The sequence below is a fragment of the Equus przewalskii genome, chromosome 7 (genome assembly GCF_037783145.1).
Source record: "Equus przewalskii isolate Varuska chromosome 7, EquPr2, whole genome shotgun sequence".
NCBI lineage: Eukaryota > Metazoa > Chordata > Mammalia > Perissodactyla > Equidae > Equus > Equus przewalskii.
In genome coordinates, this window is record NC_091837.1 from 12,626,226 (window position 1) to 12,651,614 (window position 25,389).

The 25,389-nt window shown below is 50.7% G+C and overlaps 1 protein-coding gene across 1 annotated transcript in view; it reads right to left on the minus strand.

Moving 5' to 3' along the window:
- The window catches only part of FAM222A (family with sequence similarity 222 member A), a 54,872-nt gene that overhangs the window by 13,109 nt on the left and 16,374 nt on the right, over positions 1-25,389 (minus strand). Inside the window, exon 2 of the mRNA XM_070627000.1 lies at positions 11,930-12,057. Coding sequence (XP_070483101.1) covers positions 11,930-12,011 — 82 coding nt within the window. The 5' untranslated portion in view covers positions 12,012-12,057. The remainder of the gene's footprint in view (positions 1-11,929; positions 12,058-25,389) is intronic.

Below are 25,389 nucleotides of genomic sequence, written 5' to 3' on the forward strand. Positions count from 1 at the left end.
AATCTTGAAAAAGAAAGACAAAGTTGGAGGACTCACATTTTCTGATTTCACTACTTATTACAAAGCTACAGTAATCAAGACAGTGTGGTACTGGCATGAGGACAGACATACAGATCAACAGAGCAGAACTGAAAATCCACAAATAAACCCTCACATTTGTGGTCAATTGATTTTTGCCAAGGGAGCCAAAACGATTCAATAGAGAAGGATTGGTCTCTTCAACAAATGGTGCTGGGGCAAGATAACCACATGCGAAAGGATGAAGTTGGGCCCCTTCCTCACACCATACACAAAAATTAAGTCAAGATGGATCGCAGTCCTGATCTAAGAGCTAAAACTAGAAAACTCTTAGAAGAAAACAAAGGAATAAATTTTCGTGACCTAGGATTAAGCAAAGCCTTCTTAGATTCAACACCAAAAGTCTAAGCGACAAAAGAAATTTTGAATTCATCAAAATTAAAACGTTTTGTGCTTGAAAGGACACCATAAAGAAAGTGAAAAAGACGACCCTAGAACGGGAGAAAATATTTGCAATCATGTATCTGATAAGGGACTTATCTACACAGAACTTTTACAACTTAGTAATAAAAAGACAATCCAATTAAAAAATGGGCAAAAGAGCAGGATAGACATTTCTTCAAAGAAGATATGCAAAGGCTAAGAAACCATAAAAAGATGCTCAACATCCTTAGCCGTTAGGGAAATGCAAATGAAAACCATGAGATACCACTTTATATCCACTAGCATGGCTATAATTAAAAAGACAGATGGTTAAGTGTTGGTGAGGATGTGGAGAAACTGGAACCCTCACACTGCTGGTGGGAATGTAAAATGACACAGCTACTTTGAAACAGTCTGGCACTTCCTAAAAAAATTAAGCACACAGCTACTATGTGACCCAGCGATTCCACTCCTAGGTATATATGCAAGAGAAATGAAAACAGGGGCTGGCCCTGTAGCCAAGTGGTTAAGTTTGCACGCTCTGCTTCGGCGGCCCAGGGTTTCGCCAGTTTGAATCCTGGGCACGGACACGGCACCGCTCATCAAGCCATGCTGAGGCGGCATCCCACATGCCACAACTAGAAGGACCTACAACTAAAATAGAGAACTATGTACCAGAGGGCTTTGGGAGAAAAAGGAAAAATAAAAAAATCTTTAAGAGAAATGAAAACATATGTCCACACAAAAACTTGTACATGAATGTTCATAGCAGCATTCTTCACAATAGTCCAAAATGTGGCAACAACCCAAATGTCCATCAACTGATAAATGGTAAATAAAACACGGCATATCCATACAATGGAATGTTACTTGGCAATAGCAAGGCATAAAGTACTAACATGTGGGGCTGGCCCCGTGGCCGAGTGGTTAAGTTCACGCGCTCTGCTGCAGGCGGCCCAGTGTTTCGTTGGTTCGAATCCTGTGTGTGGACATAGCACTGCTCATCAAACCATGCTGAGGCAGCATCCCATATGCCACAACTAGAAGGACCCACAACGAAGAATAGACAACTATGTACCGGGGGACTTTGGGGAGAAAAAGGAAAAAATAAAATCTTTTAAAAAAAAAAAGTACTGACGTGATACTTCATGGATGAACCTTGAAAACATTATACTAAGTGAAAAAAGCCAGACACAAAAGGCCACATATTGTATGATTCCATTTACATATAAGAAATGTCCAGAATAGGTCTATCTATAGAGACAAAAAGTAGTTCCGTGGTTGCTTAGGGCTGTGAGGAAATGGGGACTGACCACTCATGGATACAGGGTTTCTTTTTGGGGTGATGAGAAAATGTTCTGGAATTTGATGGTGGTGATGATTGCACAACTCTGAATTTATGCTAAAAAAAGTACTGACTAGTACATTTGGATGGGTAAATTGTATGGCATGTGAATTGTATGGTACCTGTTAATGTACACATAAAGCTGTTACCAAAGAAACTGTAACAGTATCTTTTTTGTAAAATGCATTTCCCAACTCTTTGTTGTTGGCTAGAGCAGGAGCCAGCCAAATCCGGCCCACTGCCTGCGTTTGTAAATAAAGTTTTATTGGAACACAGCCATGCCCATTCATTTCTGTGAGTCTGTGGCAGTTTTCGCGCAACAGTGCAGCAGAGATGAGTAGTTGGAATCAAGAATGTAGAGTCTGCAGGGCCAAAAATATCAGCTCTTTACAGAAAAAGTCTGCCAACTTCCGTTGGACAGGAATATAATTGCATTTGTATGTTGATCTTATATCCGCAATCTTGCTGAAGTCTTATTCTCTTGGGGTTTCTCTGCAGCTAGTTTCACTTCTTGCTCACCCTCAGAACTTGTTATTTATTTTCCCCGTCTTACTGAGCTGGCCAGGACCTCTGGACGGGGGCAAAGGCCATGATGCGGATTCTATCAGCCTTGGGTGGGTTTGCTGTGGACTGTGCTTGGATGCCCTGTAACAGATGAAGGAAGCTGCTTGCCTTCCTAGTTTCCTAAGAGCTTATTTTTATTTAAGTCACAGAAGGGGGCTAACTGTCCGGCCCTCGCCTGCCCTGCCGTGTCCGAGCCTCTGTCCTCTCCCAGGCTGGGCTCCCCCGGCAGGGGCGGCACCGGACCCTGCTTCCACCCCCAGGCTGCACTCAGCAACAGCTACGTAATTGAATCTGCTGTGCGGCCAGAGGTTTGTCTTTAATTTTATTGGAATTTTAAATTGCTTTGTTTCTTCCGTATTTTATTAGTGTCAGTGGAAGCAGCTGCACCTGCAGGAATACTCACTAGGCTGGCTGAGGCAGTGGCTCCAGCCTTCGGGTGGCGGGGGGGTCGGGGTTGTTGGCAGAGGGTGGGGGAGGGGTGGGAGCTGGGGAGAAGGGCCGCTCCCCGATCTCCTTAGGTTAGCAAGCCCTTCGAAGCGTCTGGTCCATGAAGATGAGAGCGATGGGCCTGAGAATCTCCTGTCCCCTCATGGGTATGGGTGTGGGGGCAGGTAAAGGGTTTGAGTCTCCTCCCAGGCCCTGGGGGGTTCTCTCCTTCTGTTCTTACCCCCATATCACAGTGGAGGAAACTGAGGCCCATAGAGGGCTGATCACTCACTCGCCCAAGACCACATACATGCCCCACTCAGGGCACAGCCAGGATTTGACCCCCCCCCGATCATCTTGGTCCCAAAGCCTCAGGGTCCGGCAGAGCGAGGGCGAAAGCCCATGTCAGTCTCCGGGACAACTGCCACAGTGCCCCGCCCCCTGGCCAAGCCCAGTGGTGCCTCTCTGTGGCTCTCTGCACAGCCTGTACTTTCAGCGGCATGTGACTCAAAGTTTATGTATCAACACCATGATGAGGAAATCAAATATTTATTAGCAGGGAAGGTCCTGAGCAGCTGAGAAAAACAGGTTTCTGTCCCAGGGGTGGGCAGGTCCTGTCTGGGACCCAGGGACTCTGGCCAGCTGGGAGCAGCCCACGATCTGAGGCCTGAGACAGGGGAAGGAGAATGGTCTTTCCTCCCCCCCACATCTTTTTTCCTTTGTTTTGTTCCAGGTCACTTTCTCCAGTCATCTGGAACAGGCTACAACAGCCAGCCACCCGGGCTCCTGGACACACAGCCACCCGTGCCCCCAGCCCCACCGCCTGCCTGACCTCAGGTTCCAGAGAGGTGAACTGCGGTAATTTCTGGTTTACTGGCCATGTTTTGGGCATAAGTGGTGGCCAGTCCTCAGTACAGCCCTGTGTCGTCAGGCTGCTGTAATCCGCTTTTACAGGAAGAGGACGGAGGGGGTCTCAGACTGGGCCACATCTTCTTCTTACTGGGCTCCTGACATATCATGGCAGACGGGCAGTGCTGGATGGCTTCTTAGGTCCATCTAATCTAACCCCTTGCTTTGCAGAAGGGGAGCACAGGCCCAAAGAGGCCCATCGACTTGCCCAAGGTCATGTTGTACGTGGCCCAGTCGAGACCTTTCTCCCTTGGTGAGAAACGCAGCAGAGCACAAGGTCTGGTCACAGAGCTCAAGGCCAGCCCTTCCTGTCTCGGTTCTGCCTCGGGGCTACAGGGACCAGAGGGTCAGTTCAGGGCCTGATCACCCAAGACTCATGCCCAGGAGGAAAGGGCAGGAGCCGCCCCTGCCAAGTGTCCAGGCCTTGACCGGCAGCAGGGCACCCAATTCAATTTGCTTATCTCCCTCCCTTCCTGCCTCCCTCTTTCCTGTGCTCTTCAATTATAGGCAGAGGCAGTGTCTTTTCCAATAAGTGCAGAGATGTCAAAGGGTCTGAGTGGGCAGGGTAAGCAGGACATCCTTAGTGGCCTTCTGCGCTCTCTAGTTTCGGCCTTGGAGTAGGAAGGAACGACCAGCCCAGGTCCTTGGGCCAAGCCGCTGCCTCCAGCCAGCTGGTCAGCAACAATCAAAGGTTAAAATGCACAGACCCTCTGAGCCAACAAGTCCATCCTGGAAGAATTTTTTTGCAGATACAAACATGTATAAAGATGTTCGTTACAGCACTGTTCAGAATCGCAAGAGACTAGAAACAATGTAAACGTCCATCAACACGGGGGTAAATATATTACCATTCTTTGTCCATGAGATAGAATACAAGGCAGCTGTTAGAAAGAAGGAGGGCATTCTTTCAGTCTGATGGGGAATAATCTCCAAGATATATTGGTAAGAAAAAAAAGGAAAAAAGGCAAGGAGCTTAGAAGAGTGTAGGGGTGCAAATGGTTATGTACAGGGTATTTACTGCCTCTCACACACGCGCCTATTTTTCAGGAGAGGATTTAAGAAACTGCTAACGCTGGTTTCCTCTGGGAAGGAGAGTTATTTTTCACTGTAAGTTCTTATGCTTTCTGAATTGTGTGTCATGGACAATCCATTCAGTGAAGTACTTAATTTTGTAAAAGAGAATGAGATGTTCTCCCTGGAGGTCACATAAAGGAGTGAAGGGGACTGTGCAAGGAGAACATCTTTCCTTGAAACCAAAGGCCTTTCCAAATTATCTGTCACTGTTCTATTTTTGATAATGCAAATATTTCTCTAAACCCCCATCTCTGAAAGAAAATCATCAGAGGACCTTCAGTTTTGAGGATGTTGATATAACATCTTAGGGCCCCCTTCTCTTTCCGGAAATACTCTGAAAGCAACATGGAATAAAAACACAAATTCCATTTTTGGCAAAACTAGGAGACAGCTAAACCCCTAAAACAAAACAACAACAAACAACAACAACAACAAAAACCCCAGGTATATAGGCTGCCCAAAGCAGCAGAGATCAAGTAGGGGTGAGGAAGGGAGGAAGCAGAGAGAGGGTGCCACAGCTGTAGATTGGAGAAAGAGCCAGCAGTGTACACTTCCCAGATGGGAGGGACACACCCTGAGGTACAAAATCTAAACCCCTTCTTTGCAGCAGTGAAACCAAGCCTGCAGCAGCTGGTGACAGAGGTTCCCTAGATCCACCTGGCTCCAAAGAGCAAAGGAGGTGGGGCTAAATAAGAAATCCTGCAGACACGCCATATTTGTAGGAACCTGTCTATCTCTGAGGCAATGGGAGGGAAATAGTTGGGCTGGGAAAAACTCACCTCCTCCACAGGCAAGCAATCAAAACTGACCCCACATAGGACCCAATCCAAATGTGTAAGAAAAATAAAGGGAAGGCAAAACGTAAGCAAAGTAACGGTTGGCAAAAAACACTTCCCGTCAGAATAATGTGGCCACAGAAGAGATGAAGACTATGGCCAACTATTTCCTTGGTGAAGGAAAAAACATAGTAAGTAAGTGTTTGTATAAAGCAAAAACACAAAGCAGATATACAAGAGTAGGGGGGGAAACCTCATCATAAAACTAAAAGAGGAAATGGAATGAGAACAAGGCAAAAAAAGGAAGGTGCAGAAAACACAGGAAGAAAACTGAGCAAAATGAAAAGAAAGTAAGGAGTTAGAAAGGCTCGATCAGAAGAGGGAACAGAGGGAAGACAGGTGAAAGACAGCCAGTCTGTGCCTAACTGGAGTCCCCAAAAGAAGGAAAACTGAAACGATAGAAGCCTTGAATCTACCTGTCGAGAGGCCACGGTGCCGTGTTCCAGGAAAAATAGACGTGAACAGTCAACCCCAAGACACCTGCTAGTGAAGTAATGAGATGAAAGATATGGAAAGATCAAAATGAAATATAAATGAGGGAAAATCAGGCTTCAACTTCTCCATGGCAACATTCAACGTTGGAAGAGAATAGAACAAAGTCTGTAAAAACCTTCAAGGGAACGAAGTGACCCAGGGATTATTTTTCACTCATTCAAGTAGAAAGGTGACAGACAGACCATTCTGTACATGCGGGAACTCCAGGAGTGTTGTTCACAGGAGGCCTTAAGCTGCAGACTAGAGGGCCAACTTCAGATGACGGGAAGGTAAGACAAAAGAACTGGTGGTGAGCACTGACCCTATTTATCCAGGAGACGAGATGGAAACCACTGTGGGACTGTGGTGATGGAACCAGATGCTGACATTACAAGCCCTGGGAATAGAGTCATGGTGTCTCTAACAGCAGAAGGGAGCGGGAGAGAAGAGAGAGGGACAGTGGTGTAGGTACATGATGTCCTCACCTTCAGTAGCTGGGATCAAAAGCTATCATCTAAAGCTGATGCCAGGTAATAGAGGTTTAAAAGTACCAAATGAACTCCAAGAAGGTGTTGTAGAGAGAAAAAGGAAGTGCGCTGATTTCATCATTTTGTTCAGCTTATGGAAAGTTATAGATACTGTTCTAAAGAAATAGAATACTAGGGTATTATTTAAAGTTATACCACTAGAACAAAACACCAGGCTTCCTCATGATTGCAGAGAACACAGATCACAGAGAGAAACACTTTCCAAAGCAATTAAAACAAAGCACAAAATGATTGAACTAAGACCAGACCTCTGTCATATCAATAAATGTAAATGGACGAAACTCTCCTATTAAAATTTTTTTTTAAAGGCATTCAGTTCGGATCACAAAGCTTAAGCCAACTCTGTAGTCATGATGAGTCATGTCTAAAGAGAGTAATTCAGAAAGGTTGAAATAAAAGGGTTGGCAAAAGTTTCAAGAAAAATGTGAATTAAAAAAGCAGAGATTACCATCTTAACAGATAAAATTGAATCTGCCCCAAAAGTATTAAATATGGCAAAGGAGGATGCAATTCACTATGAAAATTTAAGGTATGATCTATGTGTTAAATAACATGGCATCACCATTTATAAGGCCAAAGCTATAGGTGCTACAAGAAGAAATGGACTGGAACACATCAGCAGGAGGCATCGAATTCATTTCTCTGTCCATGACAGGTAAGCAAGGTACAGAAGACCTAACTAACATAATCAGTGGGGCAGGTATAATTGATCTACACCAAACTCTGAATCCTGAAAACAGAGCCACATCTTTTCAAATCCCCATTAAAAAGTCACAAAACTCACCAAAATGATCATAGATTATATCACAAAGAAAATCTCACTAAAGTCCAAAAAAGTAGAAATCATAGACATCGTTCTCTGAATATAATGCAATAAAACTAGAAATAACAAAACACTAAAGCTCCTACTATCTGTGTGGATAGGCGGAACTCAAATGAGCCTTAGGTCAAAGAAAAAAATCAAAGGCAAAATCATAAAATATCTAGAAAATAATGACGATGAAAAATAATACATATTAGAAGCTATAGGATACAGCTAAAGCAGTGCTCAGAGAATTCACCACCTTAATTTTGCTTTTTTCTCTTTTTATCAGTATAAAGATTTAAGCCTCTGACTCAAGGAATTAAAAAAAAAGTAAACAAGAGGAAGATTTTAATAAAGATTAAAGCATAAATGAATGAATTAGAAATCAGACAAGGGTAACTGCTAATAAATCCTAAAGATAGATCTTTGGGAAAGGGGATAGACTCATTAGCTAAATAACCTAATCAAGAAAAATGGGGGAAGGGGAACACGAAATATACAATATAAGGAATAAAGGTGAAATACTCACTTAAAAGAATTTAAATTATTTTATGCAACTTCATGCAAATAAATTTGAAAACCTAGGTAAAATGGACACTTTTCTAGAGAAACATAATTTGCCAAACTCATTCAAGAAGCAGAACAATGAAAACATCAATTATTACAGAAGAAAAGCTAAGAGCTACCCCCCCCCCCCAAATAAATGCCCTAGCCCAGCCTGTGTCATGGAGGATCAACTAATCTTCAAAGAACAGATAATCCATTTCTACTTGCACTGTTACAAAGCATGGAGAAAAAAGGAAACCCTCCATTGTCTTTATGATGCAAGTGTAACACCGATCGCAAAACCCAACAAAAATTCTTCCAAAGAAAGAAAACTAAAGACTAATCTCACCAATGAAATTGAGGCAAAACTCCTAAATAAAATAGCAAATCCAATCCTGCAGTATATTAGAATGAAATATTCATCATGACCAAGTGGGATTCAACCAGGAATGCAAGGATGGTTCAACATTAAGAAATTTATATCATTATTCATATTAAGAGGTCAAAGGAAAAAACCATATGGTCACAGACACTAAAAAGTCATTTGGTAAAGTTCAACTTCCATTCTTGATATTTAAAGTCATTAATAAAACCAGAATAGATGGGCACTTATTTAACAGTTTGATTTCTGTTTAATTTCAGTTTAATTTTAAAATATCTGCCCTCTAAACCAGCATTTTGTGCCGTGGAGAAATCCTAGAAGCTTCACATTAAAGTCAGGGACAAAAGCAAGAATGTCTATTATCACCACTATTATTTTTCATTGTTTCAGGGATAGTAGCCAACACTATTAAATAAGACAAAGAAATTAAAGTTTAAAACTTCCAAAGTAGGAAGTAAAATTATTTGCAAATGATATGATAATATAATTGGAAAACCTAAGAGACTAAATTGAAAAACCATTACAAACAATAAAAGATTTCAGTAAGGTGGCAGGAGTTAATAGCCTTTATATAAACAACCTGCATTTATGGAAGAAAAGACTAGCCAGAAAAGGTTAACTATCCAGAAGTAAACTTTAAAAAGGTGCCAGATCTAAATGAAGCAAATATTAACACCTTCCAGAGGTAGACAAAAGAAAGTCTGAACAAAGAGAAAGTTTACATATCAGGTGCTCAGAGGGAAAGACATCATCATAAAAAAAGTCATTTCTTCCTAAATTTTAAGTTTCATGCAATCTCAGTAAAAACAGAAACAGCATTTTTGTTCTTACCCAGATAAGTTGATTCTATAGTTCAGACAGAAAAACAGAACAGCCAAGGAAATTCTGCGTGGGAGAATGATGAATAACAAGGAACAAGGACCATCAAAGATTAAGATGTGTTATACACATGCTACAACACGGAGGGACCTTGAAAACATGATGCTAAGTGAAAGAAGCCAGTCACAAAGGCCATGTACTGAAGGATTCCCTTCTTATGAAAGTCCAGAATACAGGAATCCATAGGGAAGGAAGCGGGGGAGTGGTGGTTATCAGAGCGACTGCTAATGGGTAAGGGGTCTCTTCTTGAGGTAATAAAAATGCTCTAAAATTGTGGTGATGGTTGCAAAATTCTGTAAATATACTAAAAACCATGGAATTGTATACTTGAAATGGGTGGACTGTGCAGGATGTGAATTATATCTCAATAAAGCTGCTAAAAACTTTTTAAATGTATTATAACTCTACAATTAAAACAGTATTGCAAGGGCCAGCCCAGTGGCACAGCGGTTAAGTTTGCATGTTCTGCTTCTCAGCAGCCCAGGGTTCTCCGGTTCAGATCCCAAGAGCAGACATGGCACCGCTTGGCACACCATGCTGTGGTAGGCATCCCACATATAAAGTAGAGGAAGATGGGCACTGATGTTAGCTCAGGGCTAATCTTCCTCAAGGAAAAAAAAAACCAAACAGTATTGCACTGATACTTGAATACACTTGGATCATACCCCACATTTCATACCAGATAAATCACAGAACAATCAGAGAGCATATATTTTAAAAACTAAACCATAAAAGAACTAGAAGAAACCTTAGGGGAGCTTTTTCATTTGTTTGTTTGTTTTTTAAATAATCTCGGTATGACGAAGGGCATTCTAAGTATGATATAAAATCCAAAGGCCATCAAAGGAAATACTGACAAATTTCACAAAGAAAATTACTCCGTGGCAGAATCAAAGGCAAAAGACAAATTGGGGAAAACATCTGGAATTCATAAGACAGACAGAGGTCTACTTCCATCATATACAAAGAGCTCCTACAAATCAATGAGGACAAGAACAACCCAACTGGAAAAACAGACCAAGGAGATGACTAGATAAGTCAGTCAGACCACATCTATCAAAATTACCAATGAACATAGTTTTGACCTAGTATTTCCATTTCTAGAAATTTATCTTATAGTTTTAGTCACACCTTTGGGACACATACACAGTTGTTTCTTGCTGCATTGCTTGTAATGCCCGGGCCAGGTATGGTTCTGCTTAGAGCTGGTCAAATAAATTATGGATCATCCCTGCTACGGAAAACTATATGGCAAAAGAATGAGGACGCTCTTTAGATGCTGACATCTAGGATGTATGACTAAGTGAAAAGTGAGGTGCAGGACAGTGTGTGCACACATATTTGCTGGGATGTGCATAAAACACCTGGAAGGTCACACAGGAAGCTGACAACATGGCTGCCTCTGATAGGAGACCAGGCTGGGCAACTTGTCCCGTGGGGAGAGGGAGAGGGAGTCTCTTGTCTGTATGTCCCTCTATTCCTTCTGAATACTGGATCACATGAATGTATTACCAGGTCTAAAGCTAAATACGTATGGAAAAAGGAGAAAAGCAACAGTTAAGCAGAATGATAAATGGCAAGTGATCCTGTGCTATAGGACAGAGGCGATAGGGAGGGGTGGGGACTGTGGTGAACTGGAGATGGATATCTCCTTTAAAGACGCAATAGTTCTAACCAACAGCTGCAGTATGAGGACACGTGCCTATGCTACCAGATCCTCTGATTTTTTTTCAAGAGACACTAGAAATCCAGAGTTTTATACAAATCTCCGTGTTTTTAAATGTTTCCAAGTACTTCAGTTTTTTGTTTTTTTTTTTTGAGGAAGATTAGCCCTGAGCTAACATCTACCGCCAATCCTCCTCTTTTTGCTGAGGAAGACTGGTCCTGAGCTAACATCTGTGCCCATCTTCCTCTACTTTATATGTGTGATGCCTACCACAGCATGGCTTTTGCCATGCGGTGCTGCACATTTCCTCACCCGGGATCCAAACCGGTGAACCCCGGGCCACCGAAGTGGAACGTGTGCACTTAACTGCTGCACCACTGGGCCGGCCTCACTTCAGATTTTTTTAACACCCCATGGTAACTAAAAATAATCAGAGGATTTGGGATCCCTGTATTAGATGGTCAAAGAGGACAGATGCTTGGAGGTCACCAAGTCCACCTCCCTAATTTGACACATTGAAAAAGCAAGGTCCAGAGAGGGAAAGGACATGCCTGAGATCACACAGCACATCAGGACCGGAGCTGGGATCCCACTGAGGACCATTTGCTTCCGTGTTACCCTGCTCTCTGCTAACGCGGGAAAATGGTGGTGAGCGAGACAGATATGGCGCATAGTGGGGACCATGATGCTGGGAGTGGCCAGAGAAGGCTGCTGGGAAGAAGCCCAGGCCCAGTGGGAGTCGGCCAGACAAAGGGAGTGGGTGCCAGAGTCGGGGAGAGATGCCAGGGAGGCAGCACAGCACAGGCAATGGCCTAGAAGGACATGGAGAGTTCAAGACAGGGTCGTGGTGGGTGGACATGCTGGAGGATGGGTGGCATTTGCTGCCTGGGAACTGCCCTGCAAAGGCCCGAGGTGGGAAAAGCGTGGTGTGTCCAGGAACAGAGAAAAGGCCCCGTGGATGCAGAGTGGACAGAGTGGGGGCGGGGCCTGGGGAAGTGCGGAAGGTGTCACGCAGGGCGAGGGTGCCCACTCACACTTGCGCAGCTCCAGGCTCTTGCTCGGGCAGACCAGGTGTTGGCCCGGCGGGTTCTGGGTCCGCTGCAGACAGGCCAGCATGGCTGAGCTGGGGGTCCGCGGTGGGGCACGCTCTGCGGCAGGGTCCCTGCGAGGGAAATGAGGTGCTGGTCACACGGGGCTGTTCCAGGCCCGCCTCCTGCTTCCCAGCTGCCAGTCGCCGCCAGCAGCTTCCCTCCCCACTACCCCGCCAAACACCGGGGACATTCAGAGCCCACACCCTTCTCCCCTACTTGACAGAGAGGAGGTTAAGGCCCAGAGACATCAAGAGGCTCATCCGTGGCCTCACCGGAAAGAAAAGAATCGGGGTCTCTCGAGTGGTGGCCTTCCCCTATGACAGGGCCAGAACTGTGCAGTCAGATGTGCCCCGGCCCTGCTCAGTGTGCGGGTCACCTCCTTCTGGGAGCTTCCCTGACGTCCCCAGCCTGCTCAGATCCTCACCCGCCTGTGTTCCCTCAGCAGGCTGTCCTTCCAGTGGCGGTGGCCTCCAGCTCTCCCATAACCCTCTGTGAATAGCTCTGCAACCCCCCTTCCGCTTCAAGCTCATCCAGGGCAAAGACCTCATCTGGTCACCTCTGGAAACGACGCAGAGGCTGCCTGGAACTGCCAGGAGGGAAATGGGTGTTCCAGTTTATTTTAGTGCTGGTCTGACCCTGGCCTGGGGCATTGTCACAGCACCCTTGGAGGAGAGATGTCCAGGATGGCACCCTGGGAGAATGACGGCTGCTCTGCCTCTGACCCATGCTGAGCCTGATCCTGGCATCTCAGACTGAGCCCTGAGTCCAAGCCCCAAGGGCCACCGGGCTCCCTGAACGAGCTCCCTACCCCAAACAGAAAGGGCAGGGCCACCCAGGGCAGCCCTGCCCTCCCAGGCTGGGCAGAGTTCTCCCACAGTGGCAGCTCAGGTGTGGCTCCTGACAGGTCCTTATTTGCTCACTCAGTCAGAGCCCAGGGTTTATGTGGCCATGTGCATTTTCATCTTCACAAAACCCGCTTTCCCAGGACGCAGAGCCCCTGTGGGCCGGATGACACAGGCCCGCCCTGGAGGCCCCTGGGGAGAGGGAGCCATTCCCTGCCAGACCCCTCCCTTCCTCTTCCCGGTAAGGAGAGGGCGGCCCAGGTGGGAGTTCAACTCTGGACACCCTCGATGTCCACCCAGCCCGGGCGCGCCATCCCCACCCCCTCCTGATCCCACCCCACCCCCAGTCCGGGGCCTGAGCAGCCAGGCGGGGCCAACTCCATCCTCCTGCTGGTTTAGAGACAGAAGGAGCAGACAGAGGAGGGGGCTGTGTTTAAGGGGAAGAAAGGGAAGTTATTTAATACTAAACAGGTGTCTGGAGCCCTAAATTCTGCCGCTTCCCTCTAATAATGAAGTATTCATGAGGAAAAGCCTTTTTTCACTACTTTCTTAAGATACTAATTTCACAACAAGCTCCTTGTTACGGCGCAATTATTCCAATCTTGTCTTTCCCGAGCCGGCTGCAGCCTCCGTCTGTCCTGGCCTCTCGGTAAATGAGAGACAATCGCGTAACCACCTTTCATTATGCCCTATTTTACTCTCAGCAAAGGTACCCTGAAAGAAATGATTTACTCTGAAAGGGACTTTTATTCAGTTTCAAAACCAATTTTCTCCTATTACCGTCTCAAAAGAATAAGAGAGTAGGGGCTGGGTGGGGGGGGGGCCCTACCCCTCCCCCCCCAATCGCCAGCCTTAACCAGCCATGCAATAAAAGCTGCAGTATCCACTTCCTGGCATTGATTTCTGGTAATTTTAAAATATGCCATTACAATCAGGCAGAAATTATACAGTTTAAAAAGGGAATGAAGTGGGTCTTATTGCAGAGATGGAAGCCCGTGACTGCGGAACAAGGCGCTGTTCCCCGGGGACAGGGACGCGAGCAGGCGGCCAGAGCAGGGCTTGCTGGCACTCTTTAGGACATACCCGCACACCTGGGCACGCTCTGCCCCGCTCGGACACCTGGTCCACACACGCGCGTGCACGCTCACCCCGTATGTCTTACTGCAGGTGGGCACACCGCAGTCACAACTTTGTCCACACCGTGTGACACACCCTTCCATGCCCTCTGGACCCCTCTCGGCCACACGAAGGCAGTGCACGGGCACGCACAGTCGTGTGCACACCTGCAGGTCAGAGGGCTGCAGCCACCCCGGCAGCCGGGCCTCTCCCCCAGCCAGCCCAGGGCAGCGTCCACCTCCCACGGTTCTGACGCAGGGGTTGGGGGAAGAGGGGTGAGCTGGGGAAGGCCAGCCAGCTGCAGGGCCCAAGCCTCTCCCTCCACATGGGGAAACCCAAGCCATATGGAAGCAGCACCCTGCTCAGGGCCACCCAGCAGGCAGGGGCGGGGTGAGCCTGCCCCTCACCACTGGGCGACACTGCTGCCCACAAGCCGGGACAGCACTGGCCCAGGAAGGAGGCAGGCCAGCGAAGTCATTCACCGAGGAGACCTGGGCTGGAAGCCTGGAACCTCCCTAGGCCCAGTGCCCGCCACGTGACCCCAGAGGAACTACTGGCCCTCTCTGGCCTTGTAAAAGCAGCTCCATGTTCAGGCTGGACTCAGGCCTTGGGAGGTCCTCCCCACCTGTGGTCTTTCACCTGTGCCGGGGCCCAGAAACTCAGGCTCTCTCCAGGCCCCCATGACCCCCATGACCCCCAGGGCCCCCATGACATCCTAGCATGCTTTGCAGCTGAGGAGGGCAGGCTGGGAGCTGCAGAGGTTATTGGGTGAGGGGTGGGCTGCCTATTCTGGGGCCTCCCTGGACCCCGTCTACTGCCCGCCCAGCCAGGCTCCGGTTTTCAGAGTGCTTTGACGGCGGACACACAGGCAGTTCTGGGAGCCAAGAGAGGTCCCCTGCCCCAGCTCCGGAGGCCACAGAGGACTCCCTGGAGGAGAGAGTGTCCCTGTGAAGGCCTCAACTCAGCTTTTCTGGTGAAGCTGGCTGGATGGTTTCATCCCTCGTTTCTGGAGGACCAGCAGGCAGGGTCCTGCAGCCTGACAGACTATCTTCACTGGAGACGAGGGATCTCTCTCTCTGCACCCCTAATCCCTCCAACTCACTGCCTATCCTCCCAGGAACCCTGTGCCCTGCCGCTGGGACAGGTGGGAGTCCGGGGTGGGGTCAGGGCAGGAGCCAGCCCAGCATGAGTATGAATGGACCACCACCTCCGGTTTCTGAGTCATCCCGTTATCCACAAACACGACCAAGTGAGATCCTCTCCTTGGCCTAAAAACTCTCCGGCCTCAGAACAGAGCCCAGCACTCTTTGCCTGGCCCTCACGGCCCCTTTGACCTGCCCCTCTCATCTCCCCTGGCCCTCCCTCCAGCCTGGCTGCCTCACACCTCCAAACCTTTACCTGTGCTGGGCCCTGAGCCATTTTAACTCCCACTCTGGCTCAGCTGTCCCCTCCTCCGGGCATCCCGTCACAGCCCTCATCACACAGACTTGTAATTGCCAATTTTCATGTCTGTCTCTCTCCAGTGGACTGTGAGTTTCTCAGGGGCAAAGACCATGTCTTATTTGTCTTTCTCTCCCCAGTGCCTGGCAAAGAGTAATCGTTTAATAAATAGGTGTTGAATGAATGGCTGAATTGGTTATTGTTAGATGAAGTGACTGAGGCCCAGAGAAGCCAAGCGTCCTGCCCAAGGTCACACAGCAAGCTAGAGACAGCACTGAAGCAGGTGCCTAAAACAGTCATGATCTTCCCATGACCCCACCCTGCCTCGTCTCTGCTTGGCATCATCCCGTCTGTAGAAAGCCAGCCCCTCATTATTTCCCTGGCCAGGGACCGTCCTGAGAGCCCTGCTCATTCTGAAACTCTATCTGCAAATCAGGCTGTTTATAAGCCCAAGGTCTTTTGTGACTTTAATAATAAAAAAAAGGGGGGCGGAGGGGGAAATGTCGCAAGCCTCAATGATTAGAATGCTTTGGCACCGACCCTGACATGGGGGCTGATAAGACGCGTTATCTCGGAGGCACCCCTAGGAAAGGTCCCTTCACAGATACCGCCCCCAGCTGTCGATATGCCCTTTCATAGCTGAGGATTTAGATAAAGGAAATGTGACAGGGGAGGGGAAAAAAGGGAAGGAACTTTTCAAGTCCGAGGAAGAATTGAGTCTGTGCTGCTCGTCTTGGCAGAACAATGCGTGGGAGCAGGATGTCTAAAGGCTGTCTTTATTTTTATTAAAAGAATGGGGAATTGGGGCCTTTGGCCCTGCCTGCCTTTTGTCATCTCTCCCTGCCTATCTGGCTGTAGGGGGCATTGGGGAGCCCCCCCTAGGCCAGTGGGAGGGGGGAGCTCAGAAATAGCAATGCACACCTCAGCGCTAATAATAGCATGTGCATTTACTGATTGCTCCCTCTGTGCCACACCCCACGTGCGCCCTGTCCATTATGCCCACTGCAGCCTCCTAGCAGCCTCTGCGGTGGTAGGTTCTGCTTTTAGCCCCATTTCACAGGTTGGGAAATGGCCACAGAGAGGGGAAGTAATCTGCACAAGGTCACACAGCTTTTAGGTGGCAGAGCCCGAGAGTGTCAACCCCAGCCAGGGCCCCCACCCCTGGCTCCATCGTGGCAGGGGCCATCAGCCCCCAGCTACCCATCGGCCGGGCAGGAAGGAACAGAAGTGAGGGCCTGCTTCTCTCCAGTGCCCAAGTCTACTTTGATTCTATTCTGGGAGGGGCTGGGATCACAGAGAGGGAGAGGAGAGGAGGGGAAGGAGGAGGAGGGGCTCCCAGGAGGCCACTTATTCATCCCATAAACATTCACAGAGGACAACGCATGAAGCCTGTGTGGGGCAGAACAGTCCTGAGATGAATAACGCCCGGGCCCTGGCTCTTCCAGGGACCTGCTTTGAGAGGGCAGTCATCCACCCCCCCATTCATTCATTCACTCACTCAGGCCTTCATTCAGGCAGGCAGGCAGCAAACACTGCCTGAGCATCCTTTGGGGGCCAGCCCCGGACCACGTGCTGGAGTCCGGAAACCAGTAAGAACGTCCTGCCCAAAGGGAGCATCTGAGACCGTCTGCCCACTCCCAAATCCAGCCCCTTAAAAAGGGACTTTCCCAGCTTCTCCCTCCAGGCTCCAATATCTCCCTGAAGCGGCAGGTGGGCGGAACTTTCCTGCGAGTATCCTGTAGGTCAGCAGCCTGCCCCCTGTCAGGGCAGAATGTGAGGACATACCTGGGCTCCACAGCAGGGCGACGCTGTGACCCCGTGAAGGCCATGAGCTGTGCCACTTCCAGCCCCTGTCCTTCCCTCCCCCCTGGAGCAGCAGCTCTGGCCTCTGCGGCTCCAGTCAAGGCCGAAGACTGGCTCTGGTTTGGACGGGAAGGTCACGCCGGGCCCTTCCTGGCATCCAATGGGACTAGGAGTTCAGAGGGGAGGGCTGGTCCTGGTGGCCTCAGGGTGGCACCTTCCAGGCAGGGCCAAGCACCAGGTTCTGAGTGGCTGAGTGACCTTGAGAAAGTCACAGCCCCTCTCTGAGTCTCAGTTTCCCTCTGTGAATCCATGGGGAGTGGCCCACCGATCGCAGGAGGGCCTTCCCGCTTGGGCATGAGGGGATGTTTTGATTTGGTCTCCTCCACCCTGTCCTGGCCATAGAGCCTGCCCCCCAAATGCAGGGAAGAATTTGAAGTGGTGGCGGGAGGCTCAGGGCCTGGGGTAGGGAATGAGCACTGGACTGGGAACCTGGGAGAGCTGGGGTCAGATCCCAGCTGTGTGGCCCTGAGTGGACCACTTCTCTGTATGGTCCCCACCACCTTGAGCTGGGCCACCAGGAAGCCTCAGAAAGCTCAGTCCCCACTAAACAGCGAGGGGCAGGATTTGCCTGCCCTTGGCAGGACAGAAGGGTGCAGGACAGAAGGGTGGAAGGATCCTTGCCCAGGAGTGCCACCGGGAATCTGGGTGCACAGCCATCCCCCACAGCAGAAGGATACACTATCTCTCTCTATGCCACTCCTGTCTTTATCCCTGTCCCTTACTCCGTTCACCCCCCTGTCCTGGTGTCTCCTTTCTCCTTTCCTGCTGTCTCCTTTCTCACTCTCTTCCTGACCCCACTCTCCCCTACCCACCCCCCACGCTCTCTTCAAGGCAGCCAGAATAGAAGCCCACCCCCAACCCCCTCCAGCTGCTCCCTCCCCCATCCCTGTTCTGAGCCCGAGGCCTTCCAGGGGACCCTGTTAATAATTAAATGTTAATCTAAAAAGCAATTTGAGCTGCGGCTAGGCAGATCTGGTTAGAGATTACATTAGCATGGAGGAGGCGAGGGTAATTTTCTTTAACCCCTCTCCTGATCTCTCAAGCCTGGGAATCTTCCAGTCACACTGGCACTGCTGATTAAACTGGCACAGGGCTTGGCTGTGGATAAGGGGCCTGTGAAAAGTGATTATTTCCCACAGCATTTGGGCCTCAGCACCAGAAGGGGATTTTCACTTTCTTTTTTTAAGGGCGGGGGAGGCACTGCCCCCTCCAACAGGAGGCCTCATCTACTGCCAGGATTAGCGCTGCAGCCCTCTCCACTTGGAGGCCAGAGGTCTCTCTGAAATGCAGATCTGGCCACAGAGCATACCTGACTGCCTCTGTTCCCAGGACAGAGAGGCACCCCTCCATTCAGTCCTCGCACGCTGTTCCTAGCACCTTCCCTGGGCCCAACCCTGGGTGGGGCACCAGAGACAGATGCTGGTAGTTCTGGGCTGCAGGGGAGACCAAAAAGTGAACCGACAATCACGAATTATGGCTGGCAGGAGGCAGGGTCCCGAGACGGGCATCCCTCAGGACGTGCCTCTCACCACCACACGGAGGGCCTTTACCAGTGCAATCCCTTCTGCTTGTATGCCCTTCCCACATCTCTCCCCCTTGAAATTCTACTCGGCTTTCAACTGAAGCCCAGGTTCCTCAAGGGCTCCTCAGAGACATACAAGGTGCTTCATAAATGTTTGATGACTAATTGGATGAATGGAGATCCCCGTGTGGCTCTCCGTGACCTCTCCTTCCATGGTTCACCATGCTATGACCAGTGCCTGTGCATAGTAGGCCCTCAGGAAGCTGTCTCCTGAAGGAAGGATGGGCAAGAGGCTGGCCCAGGGAGTCGGGGCAAGGCGGGGCTCAGGGAGCGTCCAACTGGGATACAGGGCTGCCGACTGGGGGTGGGCGGCCGTCCCGGGGCCCTTCAGCACCACGGCCAGCTCCCAGCACAGGCGCCCTGGAGAAAGGGGCGGGGCCGAGCCCCAACGTAGTGCGTCAGTCGCCATGGGAACCAACCTTGACGTTACCGCCCTGGACAAATTAAGCACCTACTGTGTGACAGGTCCTGCGCTAGATGCTGAGGCAGTGACAGACCCTGAGGGGGGTGGGCGTGTCAGAAGGGCAATTACAAGGCAGGGTGACAAGTGCTAGCCTAGCCTGGAGGTATCAAGACGAAAGGGCAGCCCTGCTGCCTTTTAAGGAGGGTGACAGTATTATATCCTGGGCTTTGGAGCCAGATGCCTTAGCTTTGTCCCTTAACTCTGTGGCCTCGGGCAAATCCCACCATCTCTCTGAGCCTCAGTTTCCTCGACTGAAAAAGGGCTTAATTCCTTACTACAAATTAGTACAAATAAAGCAGTAGGGCCATAGTGGTAACTCCTAAGGGGTAGGCGTTATTACTAGCGTTTACGATGATTATCAACAGGTGGGTAGGAAATAGCCAAGCAAAGGCAGCAGGGGCAGGGGGCGCCCAGCAGAGGACCGCACAGGCAAGCGTGTGGAGAGAACTGGAAAGAAACTGGTGAGCGTGGAGAACTTGAAGCAGCTCCAAGTTGCTGGAAAGGAACCCTCTTGGTGAGTAATCGAGAGCGCCCCATCTGTGCGAGGCCAGGCAGGGTCACCAGGACATAGGGGACAGGGGAGGGACCCCCAACCTCAAGGCGGGAAGATCCACTTCCTGTGGACCAGTGATGGTTCGGGGCAGGGAGAGGCTAAGAAAAGGTGCTGGGTGGATGGCTGGCTCATATGAAGGCTGGAAAGAGCCCCCTTCAGTGATGGGGTGAGGGGGCATCGTTACCACTGGCAGCAGACCGGGCCGGCCCTCTCTCAGAGCCAAGACCCGCCAGCGGCAGTACTTAGGGGCTGAGACGTGGCATCCAGCACATGGTCGCTTCTACATGAAGCAGCCCTTGCCCAGACCTCCTCAGGGGCCCTCTCCCTCCTCCAGAAGCTTCTCAGCCCTTGAGCTTCCACGACACAGCTGGGGGTGGGCTGGCCTTGCCTCCCAGACCATGCCCCACTGGCATTTGCCTACTTGTTGCCAGCCCTGCGCCTCTGCCCGCTCACCCACCGTGCTGACGAATACTCCCTCGGTTCTCTCGGGGCCCAGTTGTTGCAGACCAATGGAGGGGTTTGCTGGGTGGAGGTGATAAACTGTGCAGTGAAATGACCCCGAGGCAGATGACCAAAGAGGAGAGGAGAGCGGTGAGCCCTGGGCCATGCAAGGAGCAGCCAACTGGAGAAAAAGGCCCCAGGGCATCCCTCTGTTGGTTTAGCGAGGATCTATGAAGCATCTGCTCTGTGCCTGACCTTGGAGTAGAAAGAGACTGGAGATGGGTCTGCGAGGCCCCAGGCTCGGCCGCTTCACTGCTGTGCACCCCTGGGCAAGCCACGCACTCTCTGGACCCAGCCTCCTTGTACAGGGCTGTTGAGAGGGTTATAGTTAGGCGGGGGGGTGGGGGGGGGTGGGGTGTTCTCATTCTCATGCAAATGAGTGTCCGGAAGCCCTAGCTGGGGGAGCAAAGCCCTCAAATCTCAGACCCCTTACCCTGCTCCCACCTTCTGAAGCACTCTTGCCTGAGAGCCAGATCTCAAGGTGGGAAGTTTGGGGCGGGGCCCGACTGTACCAGTCATTGGAAAGCTTCCATCTCCTAGTTCCAGCCTTGGCTGTTTAATGACAAGTGTCATCAACACCTTCCAGCAATTGTGGGGGCGGGGGGGGGGGGGTGAAGCCAGGAATCAATACCAAAGACATCAGTGCGATGATGCTGTAATGGGGGCTGGGAGGGCTCAGTAGAAAGGCCTCAACCTAGTATTTTTGGAGGAGGTCAGAGAACCTTCCTGCCGGAGCAAAGAGCAAAAGGACAGTGGGCGTTATCAGAGGACTCTGGGATAACCGGTCTGGAGGAGGGAACACTGCGTCAAACGTAAGACCCAGTGTGGAGCTAGGAGGGGCTGGGTGCTCCCAGCCATCCTCTCGCCTCCACTCCCCGCCCCCTCTCCCCAGTTCCTGCACCCACATTTCAGGGTTAACTCAGCAGCAGAGCAGGAGAAAATCTAATAATCAGAGCAATAATAGGAGCTAGTTTTTATTTTTAGTGTTCCCTTTGGGCTTAGCACTTTACAGACATCACCTCATTTAACCCACCCCACGCTCAGGAGAAAGAGACGATTACTATGGTCCGTGCACCCATGAGAAAACCGAGGCTGAGGGGGAAGGGGCTGTCCAGGGCCACAGGCCGGCTGGTGGAGGGGAGCCCAGCGGAAGAGGGGGACCTGGGCCAGTGAGCTTGAGGATTGGATCCCAGGGGGAGAGGAGGAAGGGAAGAAGACTGAGCCCCAGGCAGGAACAGCCAGGAGAGCTTAGGAGGCAGAAGCTGGGCGGGTAGGGTGCAGGGGAAGAAGGGGGGGGGGGGTAAAGTGGCTGGTAAAGGCTGGTCTTGACTTGCAGCCTGAAGCCAAGGCTAACAGGTGCTTCTGGGGGTCAGGCTGGCGCAGAAATGAGCGGAGGCTTCTAGGCAGGGGGAGGGAAACAGGTCTGGACACTGAGGGCCAACAAGAGCACTAACATATATATATCTATTAACCCTGGAGAGCTAAACCCCACTCGTGCGTGGGCCAGGCCTCCCGGTCGCCCTTTGCTGTGAGCTGGGCTGGGGCTGCAGAGGCTCTGAGCCCTCTTCTGGTGGAGGAGCTCCCCCCACCTCCGGGTGTCATCTGGCCACAGGGCACTATGACTTTAGAGCTGGCGTACTGGGGCCAGACCACCTGGGTTCAAACCCCAGCTCTGCCACAGTCCGGCTGTGTGACCGTGTCTGTCTCTGGGGAGCTTGATTTTTCTTCTTGGTGCTTTTCTGTCTTTCTAATTTTTCTACAATGAACGTGCATCACTTCCGGGGTTTTTTTAAAATAACTTTTCAAAAGGGATTTCAACCGCTGACCACGTGGAGACGAGGAGCTGGGCGCACTGTAAGTTCACTGACGTGACAGGGAGCGGCTGCTCAGGGAGGAGGCGGTGGCGGTGGTGGCCGGGAAGGTGGAGATGGGCGGGGAGAGGCAAAGGAGAAGGAGCCAAGGGAGGCAGGGAGCCCTCTGGGGAGCCAGATCTGGCCCGCCAACCCTGCAGCAGGTCCTGGCAGAAACTCTGCTACAACACACCCTGCTCCTACCACATGCCCTGTCACCTCCTGGCCTCCATAAGGGCCCTGCACCCCATTCTCCACCTCACTGGGCCAGGCGGAGCTTTTCCATGTGGAACTCACTTCCTTCCCCACTCAAACCCCTCCATGGGCTTCCATGGCATTTCTAACAACATCCTCTGAGGCCCTATGTCAACCCCTTCCCCAAACTGTCCCCCTCCCCTTGCTCACCCTGATCCTCTAACAGACCAACCTTGGTCTCACCTCAGGGCCTTTGCACTTACAGTTTTGTCTCTACCTAATCTCTACACCAATGCTCTCCAGTAGAAATATAACATAATTATAAGTTTTCTGGTACCCACATGGGAGACTACATTTAATAATATATTTTATTTAATCCAATACATCCAAAATAGTATCATTTCAATATGTAATAAATATTCAAAAATTACTAATGAGATATTTTATGTTGGTTTTTTTTTATACTAAGTCTTTGAAATCTGGGGTGATTTTACACTTACAGGATATCTCAGTTCAGATTGGGTGGCATTCTCCATGCCAGCTCCATTTCCTTATTCATGCCTCAAATCAAACATCACCCCCTCCAAGAGGCCCTCTTTGATCACCCTAAGTCAGCAATCCTCTGCCCAGCCACTGTCCCATCACTGTTGTAGTTCCTTCGCTGTCGTTACCACTCTGAAATTATCTTATTGACAAATGGTTTAGCATCTGTCTCCTCTACTTAGTACAGACTGCTGTGTTGGCACACTGGGGCACAGAGTAGGTGCTTAGGGTGGGCAGGTGGTAGAGGATGAGGACGGGGCTGGCAGCCCAGGCCCCTTGTCCACCTACCTCATTCCAAACTCTACTCTCAGTGACAAGAGGCAGAGGCCAATGTGTGTGTGTGTGTATGCACGTGTGTGGGGGACATGCACACACACACACACAAAGCCCCCCCCACCCCCACTTCTGAAAAGCAGGCCCAGAAGATGGGCCTCCTTTCAAAATCAGCCCGGCGCAGAAAAACGGCTGTGACAGCACAAAGCCGAGATTGAATCAGCGACGGCCCGATTGCCTGGTGACGGTTACAAATGATCTGATGTGAAAAAGACGGGATCAGATGTGTGCAGAACAACGGCTGCTCCGAGCCCCCACATGCCAGACAATGGGCTGCTGGGCGGGCGGGTGGGCAGGTGGCTCCCAGCAGCCGAGGCCGGAACGTGCCGAGCGGCGCGGGCCCGGGACAGGCTCAGCATGCAGCGGGCCCTTCCTGGGGGCCAGGCCCCGGGCTTGGCCATGTCCACGCTCAGCTCACGCACAGGAGCACTGCTTGACAAGGACGGTCATTCATGCAAAGTGAAATCAGACACCCGACTCCTGGGAAGATCGTCCTCATCACGGGACCAAGTGCTTAGATCTGGGCAGTTGGATGATGACTGAATTTTTCTTCATCAGACTTGTCAGTTCCAAATACTAAAAGATGAATATTGTTTTTGTAATGAGGAGGGAAAAGAACCTTCTCCCTACTTCTTGCACCCACCAGCCCCTCGCTTCTGCTCTCTGAGCCTCAGAAGGGTGAGCAGGAGGGAGCCATGCCCCCTGCCACTCATAGCTCCATGACAGCCACTGGAACCGGCTCCTCCCCTACTCCCAGGGCGGGGGGGGGGGGGGGGGGGGGTGCACAGCGGCCTGAACCTCTGAGTGTGCGACTCCCAGGCTCTCACCCACCTAGTACTGGATGTCATCTTACTGTAACCCTCTCAACAGCCCTGTGCAAGGAGGCTGGGTCCAGAGTGCGTGGCTTGCCCAGGGGTGCACAGCAGTGCGGCGGCCCGAGCCTGGGGCCTCGCAGACCCATCTCCAGTCTCTTTCTACTCCAAGGTCAGGCACAGAGCAGATGCTTCATAGATCCTCGCTAAACCAACAGAGGGATGCCCTGGGGCTTTTTTCTCTGGTTGGCTGCTCCTTGCATGGCCCAGGGCTCACCGCTCTCCTCTCCTCTTTGGTCATCTGCCTCGGGGTCATTTCACTGCACAGTTTATCACCTCCACCCAGCAAACCCCTCCATTGGTCTGCAACAACTGGGCCCCGAGAGAACCGAGGGAGTATTCGTCAGCACGGTGGGTGAGCGGGCAGAGGCGCAGGGCTGGCAACAAGTAGGCAAATGCCAGTGGGGCATGGTCTGGGAGGCAAGGCCAGCCCACCCCCAGCTGTGTCGTGGAAGCTCAAGGGCTGAGAAGCTTCTGGAGGAGGGAGAGGGCCCCTGAGGAGGTCTGGGCAAGGGCTGCTTCATGTAGTAGCGACCACGTGCTGGATGCCACGTCTCAGCCTCGGGCTCATCCTAAGAGGGGCGGGCATATCCATGGCTTCGGTGCTCCGGAGGGGAGCAGAGGCTCAGGAAGGACAAAGGTTTGTCCAGGACCAGCTAGTGGGGTCTGGACGTGAGCCCGGTCTGCTGGACTCTCAAGCCCGAGGCAGGGCCATGCCAAGGGAGGGCTAGGATTCCAAACGGGCACCCGAGGTTCCACTGGCCACCTCCCCCAGCTGCCACCCTGGCCCTGAGCGGTCCGCGTGAATATAGGACAAGAGGCTGATGCCAAAGGGCCATCCTGAGGCCAGTGAAGTTAGCTCTCTACCACCGCCGCCCCGCGCCCCCCCAGGATGGCACTCTACTGGTCCTCACTCTCCAGACCCGAGAGGCACTGCCTCCTTCGGCCCCTGATCGGCGATACCCAGGAAGCCCCCAGCAGCTACAGCACAAACACAGGACAGCTGTGTTTGAATCCAGGCCCTGCCACATACCAGCAGGACTCTCCTGAGTAAGTCACTGAGTCCCTTGAGGCCTCAGTTTCTCCATCTAAAAAATGGGGCTAACACATGTAAAAGAATGAAAATTGACCATTCTTTTTCACCATTCACCAAAATAAACTCAAAATGGATTAAAGACCTAAAGGTGAGACCTGAAACCATAAGTCTTCTGGAAGAAAACGTAGGCAGTACACTCTTTGACATCAGCATT